The 19868-nt window shown below is 33.8% G+C and overlaps 2 protein-coding genes across 2 annotated transcripts; one reads left to right on the plus strand and one right to left on the minus strand.

Annotated features, from left to right (window-relative positions):
- Nucleotides 1–662: 662 nt before the first annotated feature.
- On the plus strand, nucleotides 663–11127 carry SDG4 (SET domain group 4). The gene is made up of 11 exons (XM_059598743.2): nucleotides 663–1079; nucleotides 1938–2084; nucleotides 3598–3762; nucleotides 4965–4991; nucleotides 5907–6021; nucleotides 6200–6293; nucleotides 6962–7055; nucleotides 7208–7286; nucleotides 7968–8139; nucleotides 9147–9227; nucleotides 10794–11127. Exons 1-11 carry the CDS (start codon nucleotides 714–716, stop codon nucleotides 10945–10947), a joined length of 1494 nt encoding a protein of 497 aa, XP_059454726.1. The 5' UTR covers nucleotides 663–713; the 3' UTR covers nucleotides 10948–11127.
- A 1747-nt stretch (nucleotides 11128–12874) lies between these two features.
- On the minus strand, nucleotides 12875–14066 carry LOC132185614 (gamma-glutamyl peptidase 3-like). Its single transcript, XM_059599371.2, has 3 exons — nucleotides 13749–14066; nucleotides 13167–13499; nucleotides 12875–13068 (listed from the first exon to the last, which is right to left on the minus strand). The coding sequence occupies exons 1-3, from the start codon at nucleotides 14064–14066 to the stop codon at nucleotides 12973–12975; spliced, it is 747 nt and encodes a 248-aa protein (XP_059455354.1). The 3' UTR covers nucleotides 12875–12972.
- Between the last annotated feature and the right edge of the window lie 5802 nt (nucleotides 14067–19868).

Here is a 19868-nt window from a genome sequence, read left to right on the forward strand (position 1 = left end):
TCAGTTTATCTTATTTGTTAATGTGGTAGTAATAATTCGCCCTTAATTTTATTATTTTTTTAACAAGGGCTATTTGCCGCTGTTAGCTTAGCAAAGTAAAATAATGATGAAATAAAAGAGCAGTTTCTAACGTTATATTAATTATGGCCATAACATTTTCTAACGTTCCTAACATTTTGTGGAGAAACTTTTCTTTTTTGAAAAAATTATTAGTATTAACAGACAACTTTAACTATAAAATATTTACAAAATACTCAAAATGACACTGATATAATTATATCACGTGATAATATTTTTCAGCCATAAAAAACAAAAAGAACATCAAAAAAGTGTTATGAAACTAACCCAATCTCAGTAATCACAATGGACTGAATTAAATCCACGTGTGTGTTTCAATACCATTATACAATTTAGGCTCCAACGGCTATTTTCCAGTTTCCCACTCCCAAAAAAGTCACCTTTTAGTTCACACTACAGACCCATCCCACCGTTGACTGGGCCACGCAGTCACTCATCCACTGATGTGGAAGGCACTCTCGTAATTAGCCCAACTATAACAAAAATTTCCGTAATTTCACCTTCTCCCTCTCTGCAACTACAAATTTCACCTTTCCCGCCCAAACCACCACTCTCTCTCTCTCTCTCTCTCTCTCTCTCTCTATACACACATCTATACATACAACTTTCTAGGGTTTCGTTTTCTTCTCAAAACCATGCCAGACCTTGGAAATCTCTCTTACTCAGCTTCTCTGACTCTTACTCGTTGCCCTAGCTTCAAGCCGGTGACTGACACTCCCGATCCGGGCAGTACTCAATGCCCTACCTCCGTCCAACCCCTAGGCGAGGACTGCGATCCGGAGCAGAGGTTGTGGTTTCCGTTGCTGCACAAAAGGGAGGTCAGCAGTGGGAATGGAATTAGGGTTTTGAGGAGGAGCCGGGGCTCGTTGGACCGGGCAAAGAAGGCCTCCAATGGGAAGGGCTTGGAAGACCACGTGAGGGCTTGGGTTCAAAGGAAGATGGAATCAGGGGTTCCCGAGTCGCGGTGCTCTCTTCCTTTCCTCGTTGGCGCTCCGAAAATGGTAATTTGGCATTTCTTTTTAGGCGCTGAGAAAATGTTGGAAAGAATTGGAATTTAGCATCTTGAATTTTTAATCGTTTTGAGAGTAATGCTGTACAGTATTTTTGTTGGAAAGAATTGGAATTTAGCATCTTGATTTTATAATCGTTTTTAGAGTAATGCTGTACAGTATTTTCGTACAATTGGTGTTTGTGTAATCTAAAACAATTTTAAGAAATGATGAATGTCAGTGTGAGATTGGTAGTTACTCGCTTCTTTATGATTTTCCTTCAAACCGAGAGCTAGCAACTATCTTGGAGAGTATTTGTAAGTTAACCTCATAGCAACTCCATTTTGGTATGTGAAGATGATAATAAATTAGTAAGGAGTGTAAAGAACATGTTAAATGTTGCCTTTTGAGGACCAGGAACTTATTGACTACATATTTAGTTTGAAAAGTCAAGAAAGAAGACTTCGAAGCTTAATATCTACACTAGGAGCTTACTCCCTGGAAGCTAAATGTGGGTTTTTTGAAGTCTTTATGTATGGGGAATTGCCAATGTTAATGTTTAAAGCCGACACATACACACACAGAAACATATTTGATTCTTATAGTTAGGAGTGTTGATTTGCCCTGTACTTTACGCACCTGATGCAAGCATGTTTTGCTCAATGGACGTTTTTTAATGTACATATGCAGAGCAGTTTATCATTATAGCCAAGACTCTGCTGCTACAAAATCGGCAAACCTTTTTGTTCATTGGCATGTTAATGGCTGTTTTAGTGACAATTGTGATTCCAACATAATGTTCACGTTTCATTCTTGTCATTTAACATTGGCATCCCCTTTTTGTTCCTCTCTCTTTGTTACTCATGTTAGGTTGAATGTCTTGTTTGCCACAATCTTATCTACCCCGGGGAGGAGCTATTGTGCTCTGTTCGTGGTTGTCAAGGAGTCTACCACATACAATGTGCAAAGGCAAAGCTTCAGGTCTTAAATCTGAAAAAATTCAAGTGCCCACAACATGTAAAGTCCCATCAAATCTTATATTAGCTTTTATTATTATTTTTTTGGATGCATGCGTTGTCTCATTGTGCTAATTTTCTTTATTGTAACATCAAACACATGAAGCATATCATATTTGTAATTCGAAGCTACTGTTGGCGTGATTATGCTTTATTAATTTTGATGCAAACCTTCTAATACTTGGTGTTATAACCCAAGTAAAACATTAGTCACATATGTGCTATGTCCTAAAAAGGACTAGTCAAAGTCACCATGGGAGTTCCCTAGTATTACTTATATGGGCCAGTCTCACCTACCAAAGAACCAATATGAGACCTAACACCCATGCAACACCTTCACAATTCACCTACTCAATATAGTACTTAACTTTTTAGGGTATCACAATCATTTCCATTTAAATCCATGATGTTCTCATCAGAGTCCATATCATGTTGCAATGCCCCAGTGCCTCATAATGTTACTAGGTTAGTTACGGTACCATTTGTAACAACCTAGGGAAAATACTAACCATATATGTGTTATACCCAAGAAGAACTAATTAAAGTTACAATTTTGAGCTTTTTAAGTTAGTTATTTATCTCATCTCACTTAGTAAGGAACCAACGTGCAATTTAGCATCCATGACATTCACAATTCAAACGCTCAATGTAGGACTTCACTTTTTGGCGCATCACACTTGGTATACTTGTTATTTAACTTTTGTCTAGCCTGTTGAAATGTGGATCAGGTCAATTTCTTACTGTATATTGAAATGGGAAGGCTGTTGATAACAAGCCTTCTTTTGGTTCTTACTTTCCTTGCATTCCTGTTAATTTTATTCAATGTAACAAGGGCGCACATACAAAATATATCATATTTCATGCCTGTACATAATAAACACCTATGCTTTTGTTATATACTTAGAAAGTGCCTTGGGTATTTTTGTAATTAATAGATGTTAAAACAACCCTTCTTATGGTTGTGCTGCTTATTATTTAATTTTGTTTGGCTATTGACGTCGCTTTCCTCACTTTCTTGTTATTGGTACGAGAACACATCCTTTGAGTGTAATTAGTGGCTAGAAGAGTGTCTATTCATGTGCAGCATCTTATCTAAGCGAAATTCCAAATATGTAATGACTTTTCTCACCTTTTATTTTCAAATTGGGCTGTGGTTACTTATATATCATTATTAAATCTAGTTACTGGTCTAAACTTTCACGAGAAATACTTTTTCTGAGCTATTCATTTCAGAAATTAAGGACCTTTTTTATAACTTCCCCATGTGTCTCTTGTTTCAGATCTGTTCTATAACTGTTATTTCTGAAATTTTTAGTGTCATTTTCTGAATTCCAATAAATTTTATATTGACTGCAAATTTACACCTTTTTTGCCGCTTTTGATTAATCTGTTGTTATCAATCTCTGTAAATTGTTCTTTTTCTTTCAGAATCTCTATGGATTGTTTGTTACATCTATTATAATTGCTACTACTTGCAGAGGATCTAATATACTTGACATCCTTTCAATAAGCAGACATGCTACATTTGCAAACAGAGGCTACATTGGCGGTGTGTGCGATGCCCAATGGCGTCACATGACAAGTGTGCAGCATGGCCGGACAAAGTGATGCATCTAGAAAGCCAACCGGGCAAAGCTATTTGCTGGAGGCATCCTACTGATTGGCGGTTGGATAGAAAGGTCAATTTTTTTCGTTCCTTCATCATTGTGATTTCCATACACTTGTTTATCTTTATGAAAGATGTATTCTTGAGGTTATATTCCCTACCTATTTAGTACTACTGGAAAATTCTACCCATGGGTGCCTTCATATTATGCCTAATTATATTGTTGCAGCCCACAGAGGATCATTTTCTTTTTCTATCTTTCTATAACATTGATCACTGCATGGGCTGTAGGTAAAGTGTAATAATATTGAAACAGTATCTTTGTTTTCTTACTGTTCCCAGATATGAAATTCAAGATGTTGTATTGATTCAGTTGGCTGTGGTAGAGTCTTGGTCATAAGTAAACACACCATTTATTTGTTACTGGTATTACATATCTAGTTCTGGACTTTGTGATTAATAAGAAGTACCTGCATTTGGCGAGAAGGAATTTCTGAATGTTCTCTTGCTAAAGCTTTTTTACTTGATGCGTCTCAATGGAATGTGCAAAATCTTGTGTTAATCAACTCTATCATTAGAGTTTTGTGGTTGATGTTTCAATGTAAATTATGCACCGATCTGCATTCAGTTGTTGTAGAAATCTTTTCTTATCTCTTGCTTGAACATGCAGATGCTCGTTTCATGTAGGCAGTGATAACTGTGTAATAACTGAGCTTAAGTGTTAGAGGGAGAAGAGAGAGAGAGAGAGAGAGAGAGAGAGAGAGAGCATGGTTCAGGAGACATGTTGGTTTTTGAAAATATTTATCTATTGTGTAGGAGCCATTTTTATCACTTGTGTGAGAATTCAGCATCTTAGGATTTGATTGTAGACTATGGACTACAAGATGGAATTTTCCTGTTTATTCTTTTAATTGCTGTATTTGTATAGTGCTTGTATATATTTGCTTTCATATTCTTATTAAGTTCATAAGTATTTTGGTTGTCGAATTGTGATCAGTGGACTTATCTTTATCTTGGAATTTTAAACCCATTTGATTAAGGAAGTGATATATTGGGCCTCTTTCCATGTGGGGCTGTTTGATTTACTATATCATGCCCCAATTAATTTTGTGGTTTATCAAAGAGAACCAGTTGGTTTTGGGGTTAAGTTAATGGATTGAATTTCCTTCAACTATCACACTATTTTTGAACTTTTTGTTGAAGTTTTATTTCTTCATTCGTATTTTTCATTGATTAGGCTGGCTGACAGGACTGATATATTTGTTGAATGAGCAGCATGCAGCTTGGACAAGTGACATAGAGGTAAAATTCATGAATAATCTTTTAATATAATTGCATGAAGTTATATAATATGATCTATGTTACATGAAAACACTTCTAAATTAAGCACCATTGTTAGACATGACAATACAAGGGTATGGACGTGTGATATGTTGGACATGCCTCCTGTCAAATATTGACTTTATAGCCGTGCCCAAAAAATGGAAGAGAATCACATTCCTAGAGTCCTAAGACTTGAGAAGGATTCATTCCAAATATGTTGCGAGAATGAATATTTCATCATAGGCATATCTTTGTTGAATACAATTCTGATTAAATGAATATTTCATTCTGACCTAACGTATAGAAAGAAAGAAATTGGACATAGTGGGAATAACTTGTCTCCTTGTGTCCAAAATTTTGGTAGTCGATGGACTGATATATAATGCACGTTTCTGGTAAGAGATCAGCACCCAACAAGCTAACCCCAAGTTCATGTGATTTGAAGAAATGATTTTGGAAATTTGCATAACTTTATTTGGGGTCTGTTTTTCTTGTTTTCTTTGAAATCTGTAGAACTAATTTCTGAAGTTCTGCTGGTTCTTGGTTGGAGTTCTCTACTTGTACTTTTGGATTTTGTTGTTTATCTTTAACCTTGTATGGCACCGCCTTTCATCCAGGCCCTTACCAAAATATGAAAAGATGAACAGACCTAAAGTTGAGTGACCATAAAGCGTTAACCTGACTTCTTAATCGGCTATGGTCATACTTAAATATAGAAGCCTTAGAGAAACTAAGAAAGTACTACATGTTTGATTGCATTACAGCTATAGATCTCATGTTTGTCTAGTTATCATCAAATACCAATCTCTAACTCTCCGTCTCTTGCTTGCTCACTCTTTCTTCTCTTGCTCCCCCCCACCCCCCACAAAAAATAAATCCTCTTCAAAATTTCAGGAAGTTTTTTGTGGCTTGCCTTTGCCTTATGTTGATGAGGAGTTCAAGATTGACTTGACATGGAAAGACATGGAGAATAAGATGGAACTACCTCCCTATGTGCACATCAGGCGCAGTATCCTATTTCTGTCATATTCATCAGTAGTATAAATCGTTTAAGCATTTCTTTGCTAAGTATTGAGCATATGCAACTTCTTGATGAAAAAAATGGCTATTGCTCCATTCGTCCGGCTCATTATTTATGTATTCACTGTATTTATGATTATTATTGCACTAGCCCTAACTGAATATAGATATATATCTAGTCAAGAAGAAGCGTAATGATGCAGATGATGATATTGGATGCACAAATTGCAGTTCTACATGCTCTGACGATTGTGTTTGCAGGTCATTTAGAATTATATGTCAAATATTAACTTCTCATAAACAACAACTTCGGTTTTTTTACTCTTTGAGAATTGATATTTCTCCACTTTGATGGCATATATGCATGTAATTTAATTTTGGAGCTTCTCATGGATAAGCCAAGTAAGACTGTGCGTGTGTGTGTGTATAAATAATATACATCATATATTTTTCAGCTTTTAACTATAAGTTCTGCTGCTTCTACATTAGTACAATTGACATAGATTTTTATATGTTAATCTTTCTGGACTTTTATTTGCTAAGCAATTTTCTCTTAGCCAATTGCTGATGTGGTTTTCCCCCCTTTCCCTACCCATCTCCTGTTAAGAGTAGTATTAATTTGTCACCTACCGCCTACAATTGAATTCTTTGAGAGTGTCAATCACATTACTATTCATTAGAGTAGCAATATCATAGATACGTCAACTGCTTTAGTATTTTGATTGTATCATTTAATAGGGGTTTTCTCTCATTACTTGGACAACTGCTTTTTTAGCTCCCTTAGTGATTAGTTTTAATTACTTTCTTGTTCTCTTTTCTCCTTCTATTTAGGCGTTCTCTTGTATACTTCATGTGTACTAGGATTGTGCTCCTTTACGCCTTTTGATATATACTACATTACTTATTTATATCAAAAAATCATTTAATAGGGGTCAATGCATAAGCTGCTCCAAGGCTTGTCGTTGCTCAGAAAATTGCACAAACCGGCCATTTCGCAAGGAGAAAAAGATCAACATTGTCAAGGTGAAAAAATTTTACTTGAGTGCTTCAAGTTTCTTTACTTCAAACTTGTACTATTGTAGAAGAAATTGTTTACCCTTTGTTAAATTTGATACGTTGAATGAGTTCTTGTTTTCTAAGTTCTTTTACCATTAAATGTTTATCTTCCTTCACAGACAGAATTTTGTGGTTGGGGAGTAGTGGCTGCTGAAAAAATCAATAAAGGAGATTTTATAATTGAGTACATTGGGGAAGGTAATTTATTTTATTTGACTTTTGCATATATTCTTTCAAGCCCACCCTTTTTTTTTTGTATGTTCACCTTTTGCTTTTACTGTTAGTTCGGCTATATTTTCATGAATTAGATTCTCCCGTTATCAAGCTTAGCTTCTGTTCCTCATACCTTTTGCTTGTGATTACAGATCCCTTTTTTTCTCCATTAAATTTTTATTCTTAATTATAATAATTTAGGAAGCTTCGCTAGTATATTCAAATAATATATATTAAACATTCTCGCCTTTGAATCAATTTTTTGTTTGTGTCAACATGCAAATCATAATTGCTGCTTGCTTGCTGTCAAAAGATTTTTTTTTTTCCTTGGAGTCGCTAGTGAATATGACAAAAAAGTATTCTTCGTAAAAAAAGGTATCTATCAATTTTGAAGATTTGAATATGTTTTCTCCAAGTTGGGGCCTAGACTTGCGAAGTTGTTTGAACCATTTATATAAAGTATGATGCTTGATTTCTGTTTATGAAATTTGTCATTGCATGGATACAATGACATAGCTGATAGCTGCATTGATATATGCACAACATGCCAATCATTCATAAATAAGATCTACTATTGCTTTTGATTAGATTGGAACCTCAGCCTACCCTTCATCATTTACATATTTTCGAGCTTGGAATTCTAATTAAGTTGACTTTCTGTTTCAGTTATTGATGATGCTCTGTGTGAGCAAAGACTTTGGGACATGAAATATAAAGGTGCACAGAATTTTTACATGTGCGAAATTCGAAAAGACTTCACAATTGATGCAACTTTCAAGGGGAATGCATCTCGATTTTTAAATCATGGTTGCGATCCCAACTGTGTTCTGGAGAAGTGGTTAGTATGAGCAGTATTGTGGCTTTTTATCCTTTTCTTCTTCAGGGATTGTAGGAACTAGCATATTCTTCTGGACTGGAAGTTAATTGCTTTAAAGTTAAAATATGTAATGAGTCAAATCTGCATACACCCGAGTTTAGCATTATAAATTTTTTCTTCTTTTCAGGAACTGGCTAACCCCAATGTTGTTCCTTTGCTTTGGTAATTTGTATGTACAGCCGATAAAACTTTTCTGGTGGTCCTGATTAGCTGGATCAAATATGATATATGAACTAGAGCCTTTTAATATGGTTCTTATGGATCCATATATCTTCTCAATTATTTTTGGGAAGCTCTATACGTTCTATGGACTCTTAATTCCAGTGTGCTTGGACATACGCTGGACATGCTTGGGTATACATGGGCAACTTAATCAATTCTCTAAATTTGGTATTTTCTGTTCCGTAGAGACATGATTGACATGGATACAAAATGCAGGCTGGGACACGACTGTCCTGTGTAGTGTATATGCTTATAATGTGTTTAACCATTTGTCTGTGTATGTATAATTAATCTTAAGTGTGTCTATTTATGATGGATCCTACTCGTGTCCTTGTCCTTATTCAAAAGTGTTGGCCCATTGCATCTGTCCATGAACCGCATGGCTAAAAAATGAAACTCGAGATGAGTAGATTGATGATGTCAAATTTTTAGAGCATTCGAAAGCAAACTCATGAGTAAGCTTGACTGTTGTGATTTGTAGTTTGTTGAGGATTTTTTCTATTGTGCCCTCAACTTAATTATAACGGTGGACCAATTTGTTGGAAAAGAGTGAGAATTTCATGTTCTTAATTTGTGAGTGCCAGACATTTTCTGCCTGAGCAGTTCTGGCATATTAACAGTGAAAAGGTAGTAGAAAGGGTTTATTTTTTTATTTTTTTATTTTTTTATTTTTTTATCTGCTATGATACCGTAGGTTAACAATTTCTCCACCCAAACGGATTTATAACTAATATTTTCTCTTCCAGGCAAGTTGAGGGAGAAATACGTGTTGGTGTGTTTGCTGCGCGGTCAGTCGACATTGGAGAGCCATTAACATATGATTACAGGTATATCTGGTTGTACCTTGTTGTTGATGCTTTAGTTTCTTCTGTATGACCTATATCACTGGGCTACAAGAATTCCAACAAAATAAACAATCAGACCCAGTGGTATTGGTATTTGATTACTTTGTTTTCACGTTAATATTAGCTTGCACGTTTTTATTTTAGTTCCGTTAAATATTCTAGTAGTTGAAACCCAAGTGGGGGCCTATGTCAAATTTCGTCAAGGCTTTCCTATGAGTTTTCTTGGTCCAAATTAATGGACTATATAAAACAATTACTTCTGCTTACATGTTAATCTTTTTTTTAATTTTTTCCTTCTTTTTGTACGAATTGGGAGGAGGTGGGGTGACTTAACCTGTCTAGATGAAGTGCATTAATCTTGCATTTGTTATCAGCTGAGCATTTACAGTTATGGTGGTCATGCGTACAATGTCTTCTGAAGGTGACATTAGATTTTTGTGCTTCATCAAATCCTTTTAAAAAATATGAGTTGCAATATACTATACAACTTTTCAAAAAACTAAAATTATTAAATACCAATGTGGATGATGTGGTAAGAGGTTTGTTGGCCCCAATAACAGGGTCTATATACTTTTATCTGATGAATTATCAATTTGTGTCGTATTCTGAACCAATTTGTATCACAACTAGTTGGTTACTCAACAGGATTTCGGAGTGGCTTGGATGAAGAGAAATATCAGTTTTCATTAATTCAATTTTAGTTGGGATAGGCTTTTGACTATTGTTGCTGTAGGATTTTCTTAACTTTTCCCTATGGCTTTGACGTGAGACTGATTATGTTGCCATCTTGTTCTTTGAAGATGTTATCCCCATCAAATGTTTATTGGAGTCGTTTTGGGTCCTCCGAAAAGTTTATATTGCACCACTTAATTGTAGGGAAAAGTTTAATTTGTTATTATTCTGTGAGTTTTTCAAATCATTTCTCATTGGAGTATAGTGATGTAATCTTTGCTCCCCCTGTCCTGAAACCGTTCATATTAGTTTTTGCCATCCCAAATCAGTGTTGTAGGCTGACTCTTCTCATCACCCAAATGGTTGTTTATAGCTTTCTTAGATGTGGTTTTATTCAACCTGGTGTTTGTCAGAGCAACTTATATATCCTTGTGTTATCATTCCAATTTAGTGTAGCTCATTCTTGTGACGTCCTCAACAGAAGTCTACCTATTTGTTGCATAACATGAATTTAATAGCATTAATTCGTTTTTGGGTATGCTAGTGCCACCTTTTCTTTCATGAATCACTCTTCATCATTAGACAAACTGTAGTGGAAATTTATGTATGCAAACAATCTCCGAATGCTTAACAGGAGCAGGAGATTATAATGAAAGAAAACAGGTTTTATAACCATGAATGGCCTCAGTAATTAACTATTGCATTAAAAATTGATTCTATGAATTCAAAATTCGAAATCTTTGAACACCTCATCTTTAGTTTTTGTGCTAAAACTCTCGTCTGCAGTCTCTTGGTTTTGTCAAATAACTAGTTTCTTTCATGTCCTACTAAAAGTTGCAGCAGAGTTGAAAAATTTTCTGGTTTTTGGCATTGTAGATTTGTGCAATTTGGACCAGAGGTGAAGTGCCAATGTGGAGCTCCAAATTGTCAAGGCTATCTTGGAACCAAAAAAAAGATTGGTAAGGTGGACATTTGCTGGGGCTCAAAACGGAGGAGATCAACTGCTTGCATAGCTATCATAACGGTATGATTTGTATCAAGCAATATGTTACATAGGTGGGATGGATGGTCATGTTATATGCCACTTCCCATAAAGTTTGGCAAATGAAAAATTAAGAAAAAAAAAAAAAAAGGGGTGGAGAAGTAGAAAGTAGTCTCTTGTCATTCTTCCAACATTCCAGCTATGACATCCTCTCCAGATGAAAAAATAAAAAAAGAAAATCTTATTGTAATATTGTAACAATTTAACATGTAATTGATTTCCCAATGGTGGGAAATTCAAGTATAAATCAGAAAAAAAAAAAGAAAAAAAGAGGAAATCTGAAAGCAATGTTAGAGATTGGTTGGATTTATAATATTGATAGGTGTGCAAAAACTTTTTTTTTTTTTTTTTTTTTCACTGTATCCATGTTTTCATCAATTTGAATCTAGTGAGCGTCAAAAGGTAATTTAATATTTTAATTCTAGGATTGGGATTTCCTAAAGTTTTTAAGGTATTTTATTTTTTAGAGTTAAGATTTTTTAATAATTGGCTCTAATTTTTCAAAGGGTTAAATGATGGTTGGTCATTCCTTAAAGAGGCGGCCGATCAGGGTAGTTCGGTCATGTTTTTTACTATGCCTTTTTAATCTTTTTATTTTTTGTGAAGGCTTAGTTTGCTTGATCTAGGTTGTTCATTCAAAATGAACAGTCTAAATACTTAAAATTGTAGGCCCCTACAATTTTAAGAAATTGCAAAAGATCCCAATCTCTCTTAAACAGTCTCACGAAGAGATCTTGCCAAAGTTCTTTTATCCACGTGCTAACTTTTAAAATTAAATACTTCAAAAAATTTCAACGTAGTATCCAACCGAGTAAAATACAATGAATTAAGGAATAACAACCTTCTTAAAATAGTAAATGATGCAGGAATACAATATGAAATATTAATTTCAAAGTAAGGAATAAGATTTTGGAAACTCAATCTTAGAGTTATCTCAATTTTTTTTTTTAATTCTCAAAACAACTGTGAAAAAGGGTTTTCTTTTATTTTTTATTTTGGAAAACAGATTCATCAAATTGCGAGGAAGAATCAATGGATTCAATTTAAATAAATATGTAACGGATCAATTCTTACGAATCTTAGCACGATGAAGTTCCTCATTGACTTCAAAAGATAAGTAGAACTATGGAGTATGGACCACCAATAACAGTAGAATTAGGCTTAAATTCTTGTGCTACTGGCAGTCTAGCATTACCATAAGGCAGAATCTTTAGATACCATTTCTAGAGTTTGTCACTTTACAGTTAATGACAAGATCTTTCTTCAAATCGGGTAGGATCAATTTATTCTAATTCAATCTATTAGACGGATACGTGTTTAAAATGTACGAAATTTTCACTATATGTAAGAAAAGAATCATGTATATATAATTTAGACTAAATTAAAAGAATTTTTTAAAAAAACTAGTTTGGAGGATAACTTTGCTGTCATTCAAATGATAGCATTCTTTTAGGGATTGTTTATCCATTCACTGTTGGAGGTTTATAATGCAGTTGGGTTAAGAACAAACAAAGCCGACAACCATGAGGGCTGGAACATGATGAGAGGGACATGCACAATTTGTCATGCAAGACTCCTGTAAATATTCCACCTAATTTGCATATGGGTTCAAATATTCGAGCCTTGGATTCCCTCCATTGCTGCCTGTTGTGATGGGAACATAAAATACCCAAAACACTTGGAAGGCTTTTTTTTTGTCCAATTTTATTGAAATCCACAAAGCTTTTATGCTGGAGGAATTCAACTTTGTCCCCAGTTGGCTGCGTTTCCCACATGGCTAATTCAAGTTTAAGCCATAGAAATGGAATCAATATGGCTTTAGGGCATCAATAACTCCCAAATTATACTTCCATTACCTCAATAAAAGGTTTATACACAGTATATCCATGTCAGATGTTTATGCTAACCATTTTGAGTTAATCTAAGAAGGAAAGATGGGGGGTGGAGGAAGAACATAAACAGAGAAAAAAGAGAAACCCTGGATGTGTAAGAAAGGAGGTAAAAGAAAAACTATCATCCCTTGAGAAAGTTCCTGCATATCTTTTCCCAAAACTTCCTATCCGGCTCAGCTGTCTGCAATCCAAACTTTACTTTTTCTGCAAAACCTCTCTGCAACCATTCAAACAAAAACAAGGTAAATATATATAGTGATAAGTAGACAGCAAATTAACATTCACAAACAATGGATTGACAATGAGATTAATTACCTCTATGGCATCCATATTGAGAAGGCGATCAATGAGATTTTGAAGAATGTCCTTGGTGTACTCAGGGTGGCCTTGAATGCCTAAAATATGGCTTCCAATCCTGAACATCTCCACACCTGTTTTGTCTGAGGATGCAATCACTTCAGCTCCCAGTGGAACCTCAAAAACCTCATCTTGGTGGCATTCAATGACAGAAAGGGAAGCTGGGATCTCACCCAACTCATCAAGGAAGCAGCATGGGGCCAACTCCTTCACTACACTCACCTTCCTTAGCCCCACATCCCACCCTGTATAAGACTTTCCAACCTTTCCTCCCAATGCTCTGCACAATACCTGCACAGCAAAACCTTTGTTTTTTTTAAATAAATTCTTCTCTGCATGAGATTTATGTGGGTTCGTTTCGGTTTCAAAACATGTAATTTGAAAACATGATTTGGTTTAAAATTGTGGTTTTTGTATATAAAATTGCAGTGCCAAACACACTCGAATCGTGCATGAGATATAAAATGTTTTTCAACGCACTGGTCAATTCACTACAGTTGAGAAATAGCTGTATTGCAATGTAGAAGAGGTCCACATTACCTGGTGACCAAAGCAAATCCCAAGGACTTTCTTCTCCATGGCATCCAAATTTCGCAGCAGCAAGCAGAGCTTGAGAATCCAGTAATCATTGCCATAAGCATCACAAGGGCTTCCACTGATCACAAAACCATCATAGTTTTGGAGCTCATCTATGTCAGGGAAGTCCCCCTCTATCACCCTGTACAAGTCCCATATCTCTCCTTCTTCCCCAAAAGCTGCAAGGAACACATTGAAGTAGCCACCATATACTTTCTTCACATAATCAGAGTCTTTTGCTGCTAGAAGAAGAGCATACCTTTTCTCTCCTCCAACCTTCATCTTCTAAAAAAGAAAAATTGAATTGAATATCTTGGATATGGAGATGTGTGTGTCTGTCGGAAAAGGAAAGAATTAGAGTTGAGGAAATTAGGATTTAGAATGTTGAAGTTTGTAGAGGGAATGATGCCTTTTTATAGGAGCTGAATGATGGAAGCCACTTATGAATAATGGGGAGAGTGAAAATATTCATATGATTGGAATATGGGAATAAAACTATTTGCCAATATAAACTTTCTATGTATGTATTTTTATTATGCAATCCAAAAGTGAAACCGTGTATGCCCTATTTGATATGACAGATTTTTGTCTTAAGCAGGAGATGTGGTTTTTCTTTTCTTTTCTTTTTCTTTATATATATATATATAAAGCACTTAAAAAAGTCAAGTCCGGTGATATGAAAATAATACTAGTATCACATATAAATGGTCTAGTTCTAATTGAAACTGGATTCAAGCCAAATTCATTGTCAAAATAGAAACTTTTATTTTGTTATAAGAAAAGTTTCCAAATAAGATGAAACAATGAAAGTTTTTGTCATGAGGATCGGAGATTTGCAGTACAAAAAGGTAATTAATTTTAGTTGTCATTTGTATTTTGAGTTGTTTGTTAATATTTTTGTTTTAAAAATATAAAATAACTTTTTAGCAAACATAATCGCAGTTAAAAAAAGATAATTAATTCTACTTGTCATGTTTTGGTTTCTTTAAGAAGGTTGTCTGTAAGAAATTGACAATTCAGATAAATTATTAAAGCAAATGTTGAAGAGTAAAAGAACAAAAATAAAATTTAGGAAACATTGGGAGTCATTTGAACTGAGACCATAATAAGGACAGGTACATGAAGAGAGAGAGATTCAAACGAATTTATTGGATGACTACTTTTTCTATAATCTTGCAAACAATTAGAATTTAGAGCAATATATACCCTTTTTTTCAAAGTCCTAAGGGTCATTCAATTCTACCATTGACATGCCCAATAGGGAACAGAATTAGGCACCGACCATTTCTTCCATGCACCCTCTTGTCAAGGGAGAATATGATTCTCTTTATTTAAAATAAATATAAATGAACTATTTTATAATTAAAATTTAATATTATTGCATTTAATTGTGCAAACAATGGGGACGCCGTTTAAAAAATTTAAATAATGTAGTTGTTAAATTTTGACCATAAAATTACTAACCGAAAAAATCATGCGGTCAAAAATCGTGGGTTCTCATAGAAGTAGAATTAAGAATCAAAATAAATTTAGGAATAATTCTTTTTTATACATGTATATACTTTGTATTCACTTCTTTTGATTGTATAAGTCCCGAGTTCCTATTGCTTAACCTTTTATCAAATCACTTCTTTAAAATTAATCAAATCAATCCTTAAAGTTTAATCTACTCTTATTAAATCACTCTTTTTGTCTCAATTATGTTGACTCTTTTGGTGAAATGCTACATCATATCCTATAGGTTTGTGGCACGTGTATACACACATGCATAAGCATAATCAATGTCACCATGTCAACAGTATTTCATGATGAATTAGTACATCGATGGCACGTCATAAATGTCACGTCATTAAAAATTATTTATCAACAAATCACTAAATTTCATATTAAAAGAAAAAAAAAGAAATAAAAAAGTGAAGAGAGAGAGAATAGTCACGACTTAATCTATTCTAAGAGCATTTGGCTTGTAGGAGATTTAGGGGTGACCACACAATCACTTCTTTCTTATGTATTTTTGCGAGATCTAGTAAGATAATATTATTATATTAATATATTATTTAATCCAAAACTTTGGACGTAGGAATTGAATCAAAATTAGATTATAACGTGTAGACTTTAACACTGGAATTTTAATGGGAGACCTTCACGCAACGGACCATTTTTCACGTGGAAATTTCAACGTTCCAGAACAAGGGAGCGTGGAAAGCTAGAAAGCGAACACGCGGAACTAAAGCAGCCGCACTGCCGCTGGCAAAACAGTAATATCACGTCGAATGGACCTTCGAACACGACCGCGTCATTAAATCTTTTTTTACTCCCCATTAGGCCATGGCCCATCGGCCCATGAGGGGTCCGCCAACTTTACGGGAGTCAGGCCGGTAGTAAAGCATCCACCAAGTTCAACTAAAACTACGGGCATACCCTTAATGTATAGTGCCAATTTTGAGAGTAAATCTTAATTTTTATATATATATATATATATATATATATATATATATTGTGGCGGATCTAGGAATTCATTTTACCAAGAGCGTCAAGAAAATAATAAAATATAATGATAAAATATTTTTTTTATTATAATATGGTAAATACAATTAAAAAAAAAATTATACCACAATATATGTATCACAAAAAGCATATTTATTTGATTTCATAAATATATGTTAAATTGATATATCAATTACCATGTAGGCACTAGTATAAAAGTAAAAGAAAATACAAAATACAAAGTGCTTAAAATTGCATTCTATGCGACCTTAGAGAAACAAAATAATGAAAATGAGAGATATATCTTAATTAAAAAGCCTAAATTATAACCAAAACAAATTAAAGGCGCTGTCATAACTAGGACAAATTAGGGCCTTAATGACTTTAATTATAAACTTTACTCTCAACTTACTCGGTAGGGTTATGACAAGGAAAATGCCAAGTATTGATAAATAAACATTAAATTTCTTGACTTTTTTTTTTATTATTATTATTGTTTTTTTTTTTTTAATATGAAACCAAGAAACTAAACCAGCCAAAGAGGGAAAGATTAGAAAAAGTTTGAAAAACTTCAAACACGTTACACGAGAATGAGAGAAACCAAGTTCTTGACTTCTTGTTTATGACAATTGAGTCATTGACAATGCACAAAGAATGTGAGAGAAACATCGAACACGCACTGACCGACCCACAGACATCAAACAGCTAAAAATTAACAGCATGCTGCACAATCAACTGAGTGAAGGGCGCAACAAATCAAAAAAATTAAAAATACCAGAAGCCCAACAAACTAAAAATTAAAAATTGAATTAAGAAATTTTTCTTAATTTTGTTTTACTAGGGGTGCCCGCCCCCAGCTCGTCCCCACGTAAATCCGTAAAAAGGGGAGACGTGATTCGAACTAGTGACATCCACTTCATGAAGCGTAGTTTACAGCCGATTGAGGTATCCCTTGGATACTCTTTGCACTTGTATTCTATTTTCTACTTTAAGATTATATATACTAAATTAAAACACTTGATATAAGGATAAGGATAAGGATAAAATTAAAATTCGGGACATAATTCAAAGACCAAATATATATTTTGGCCAAGTTATAAGAGTTGGGGATGAAGTGGTTGGCTCCTCTGTCCGAAATGGTTAAAGTAAATTGGGATGTGGAGATAGACATATCCAGAAAGATAATGGATGTGAGGATTATTGTCTGATATCAAAAAGGGTATCTTTTGGCTTCAATGTGCTCTATAAAACAATTACGCATGAATTGAATGTCCATCACTTTTGGGATATAACATTAATTGAATTGAATGTCCATGACGCTTGAATTTTCAAAACATGTTTCTTTTTCAAATCTGATTATGTTGAGAGGGAGTTACGACTCCTTTCTCCCCGCTCCATTTCTCCTTCCCCTTTTTTTTCATGCCCTCACCATAAATCGACTAGGGTGTGTGTGTCAATGATCATTAGGGTGCTTTTTAGCTGTGTGGTTGGCCAACAGTGGCTCATGGAACGCGTGAGGGTGTGTTGGGTTTTCGTTATTGTATTTTCGTTTTTAAATAAGAATGTATAGTCTATAAATCTGTTTTTAGTAGCAATGGGGTGAAGTTTTATTTGCTTTTATTAAGTTTTGTTTTTACAAATCTTTAAGAATAACGGAATTGGTTTTCGGTTAGTATTTTCCCCCTTTTCCCTACCCTTGTGCAGATATGTGAAAAAAAAAAAAAAAAAAAAAAATCAATAATGATTTATCACAAATCCAATGGTAATTTTAAAAGCGATAAGTACTAGAAAGCCAAAGAGAAGGAGTCGGAATTCTTTCCAAACTGACGTAGCAAGAATTTTAAACACCCCAGACCGGTTGTTTAGAATTTTTTTTTTTTAAAAAAAAAAATTTCTTGTCACGTCAGTTTGGAAAGAATTTTTATTTTATTTTTATATGTCCACACAACAGAAAGGGGAAGGGAGAGAGGAGATTCGAACTAATGATCTCCGCTTCATTAGGCGTGACCCACAACCGATTGAGTTATTCTTTGGGAACTTGGAAAGAATTTTGGCTCCATCTCTTTAGCTCTCTAGCACTTCTCTTTAAAATCTACATTATTTTTTGAAAGACACAAATGAGACTTCTACCATTACTCTAAAAGTACTATCAATGCGTAGATGCTCTAATAGATTCATATTTAATTCTAAATTCTTAGTATAAAAAAAAAAAAAAAGTAAAATTAAATATAGACCGTAAAAAAAATTACTCCACAAATACTAAAGCTTTTCTACAGGATCTAATTAAAATATTTTTTTAGCCAAAATTAACGATGCCGAGGATATTTTGGTACTAGTCAGCATAAATGCAGTAGCTTTTGTGTTGATATATAATTGATATTATATTATATATAATATGATATAAAAGTAATACAATATTGCAACCATTTCAAACATGTATAACGTGGTAGGCATTGTCTCACGTGTGATAAAAAAAAGCTTTTAATAATACAATGGAATACCTAATCAAACAGGTCTATCACATTTTCTTAATTGCAGATAGTTAATTTGAAATGGATTTCATTTTCTTAAAAATTGTGAAATAAATTTATCCATTGTACTCTATACCTCCCGTAAATTGGGATGCAATCATTGAAAGAGCATGTTTGGTTATGTAATTTCACATTTTAAAAGTGTATTTTTAAATAAAATTGTAAAATTATGTCCTCAATGGTAGCTCAATCGACTCAAAATTATATATTCCTCATGAAGCGGGGAGTTTATCGGTTCAAATCCCTTTCCCTCACTCCCTTCCTTGGTTGCTCATATCAAATAAAAAATAAAAGCGTAAAAAGTGTTATATTTGAGGGTTTGTTTGATAAAAAATAACAATATACATGAAGGCAAGGCAAGAGAAGTTAAGGCCAATAGGGCGGAATTAATGGATTTTTATTTATTTATTTTTTAACGGGGATTGATTTAATGGTTGTTCAATGCTATTATATCAACTCAGTGAAATGGGGGGTGTTGTATTTATCATTACTCAGTTCAAAATGGAGAGTTGCACTCTACATTCTAAAGTTTGTAATCTATATAATAAAGAGTAATGTTATACTCCATGAGCATAGTGAGATAGTGATGAGATAATAATATAGTATATAACATTACTCTATAATTATAGAGTAATGCTAAAAATTATATTTTTATCATATAATTATCTTATAATACTAATGTGTCAATCACAACCAATCCTTAGATTTTTTATTATTATTATTATTATTATTTAAGAATGATGGATCAAAGAATTAGTTGAAATTAACATGCCAGTGTTGTAATATAATTTTGAGATTAAAAAAAAAAAAAAAAAGGTGGTTTTAGTGTTACTCATAAATATACCCTTATGGGCACACAAGTGACAAGTGTCATTATAAACTGTGAGACAATATGTTTTATTAAATTAAATTCTCATCAAAAGAGATCTTTTTAAAATTAAAATTCCCCAAAAAAAGTATTCACTAATCAAATTGATTCGGATCACAAGAAATCAGGAAAAAAAAACAAAACAATTAGTAGCCTGTGACTCTGAGCATATAGTATCATTTTTGAAAATAAAAGTAT

This window comes from Corylus avellana, chromosome 7 (genome assembly GCF_965113065.1).
Source record: "Corylus avellana chromosome 7, dhCorAvel1.hap1.2, whole genome shotgun sequence".
Lineage (NCBI taxonomy): Eukaryota > Viridiplantae > Streptophyta > Magnoliopsida > Fagales > Betulaceae > Corylus > Corylus avellana.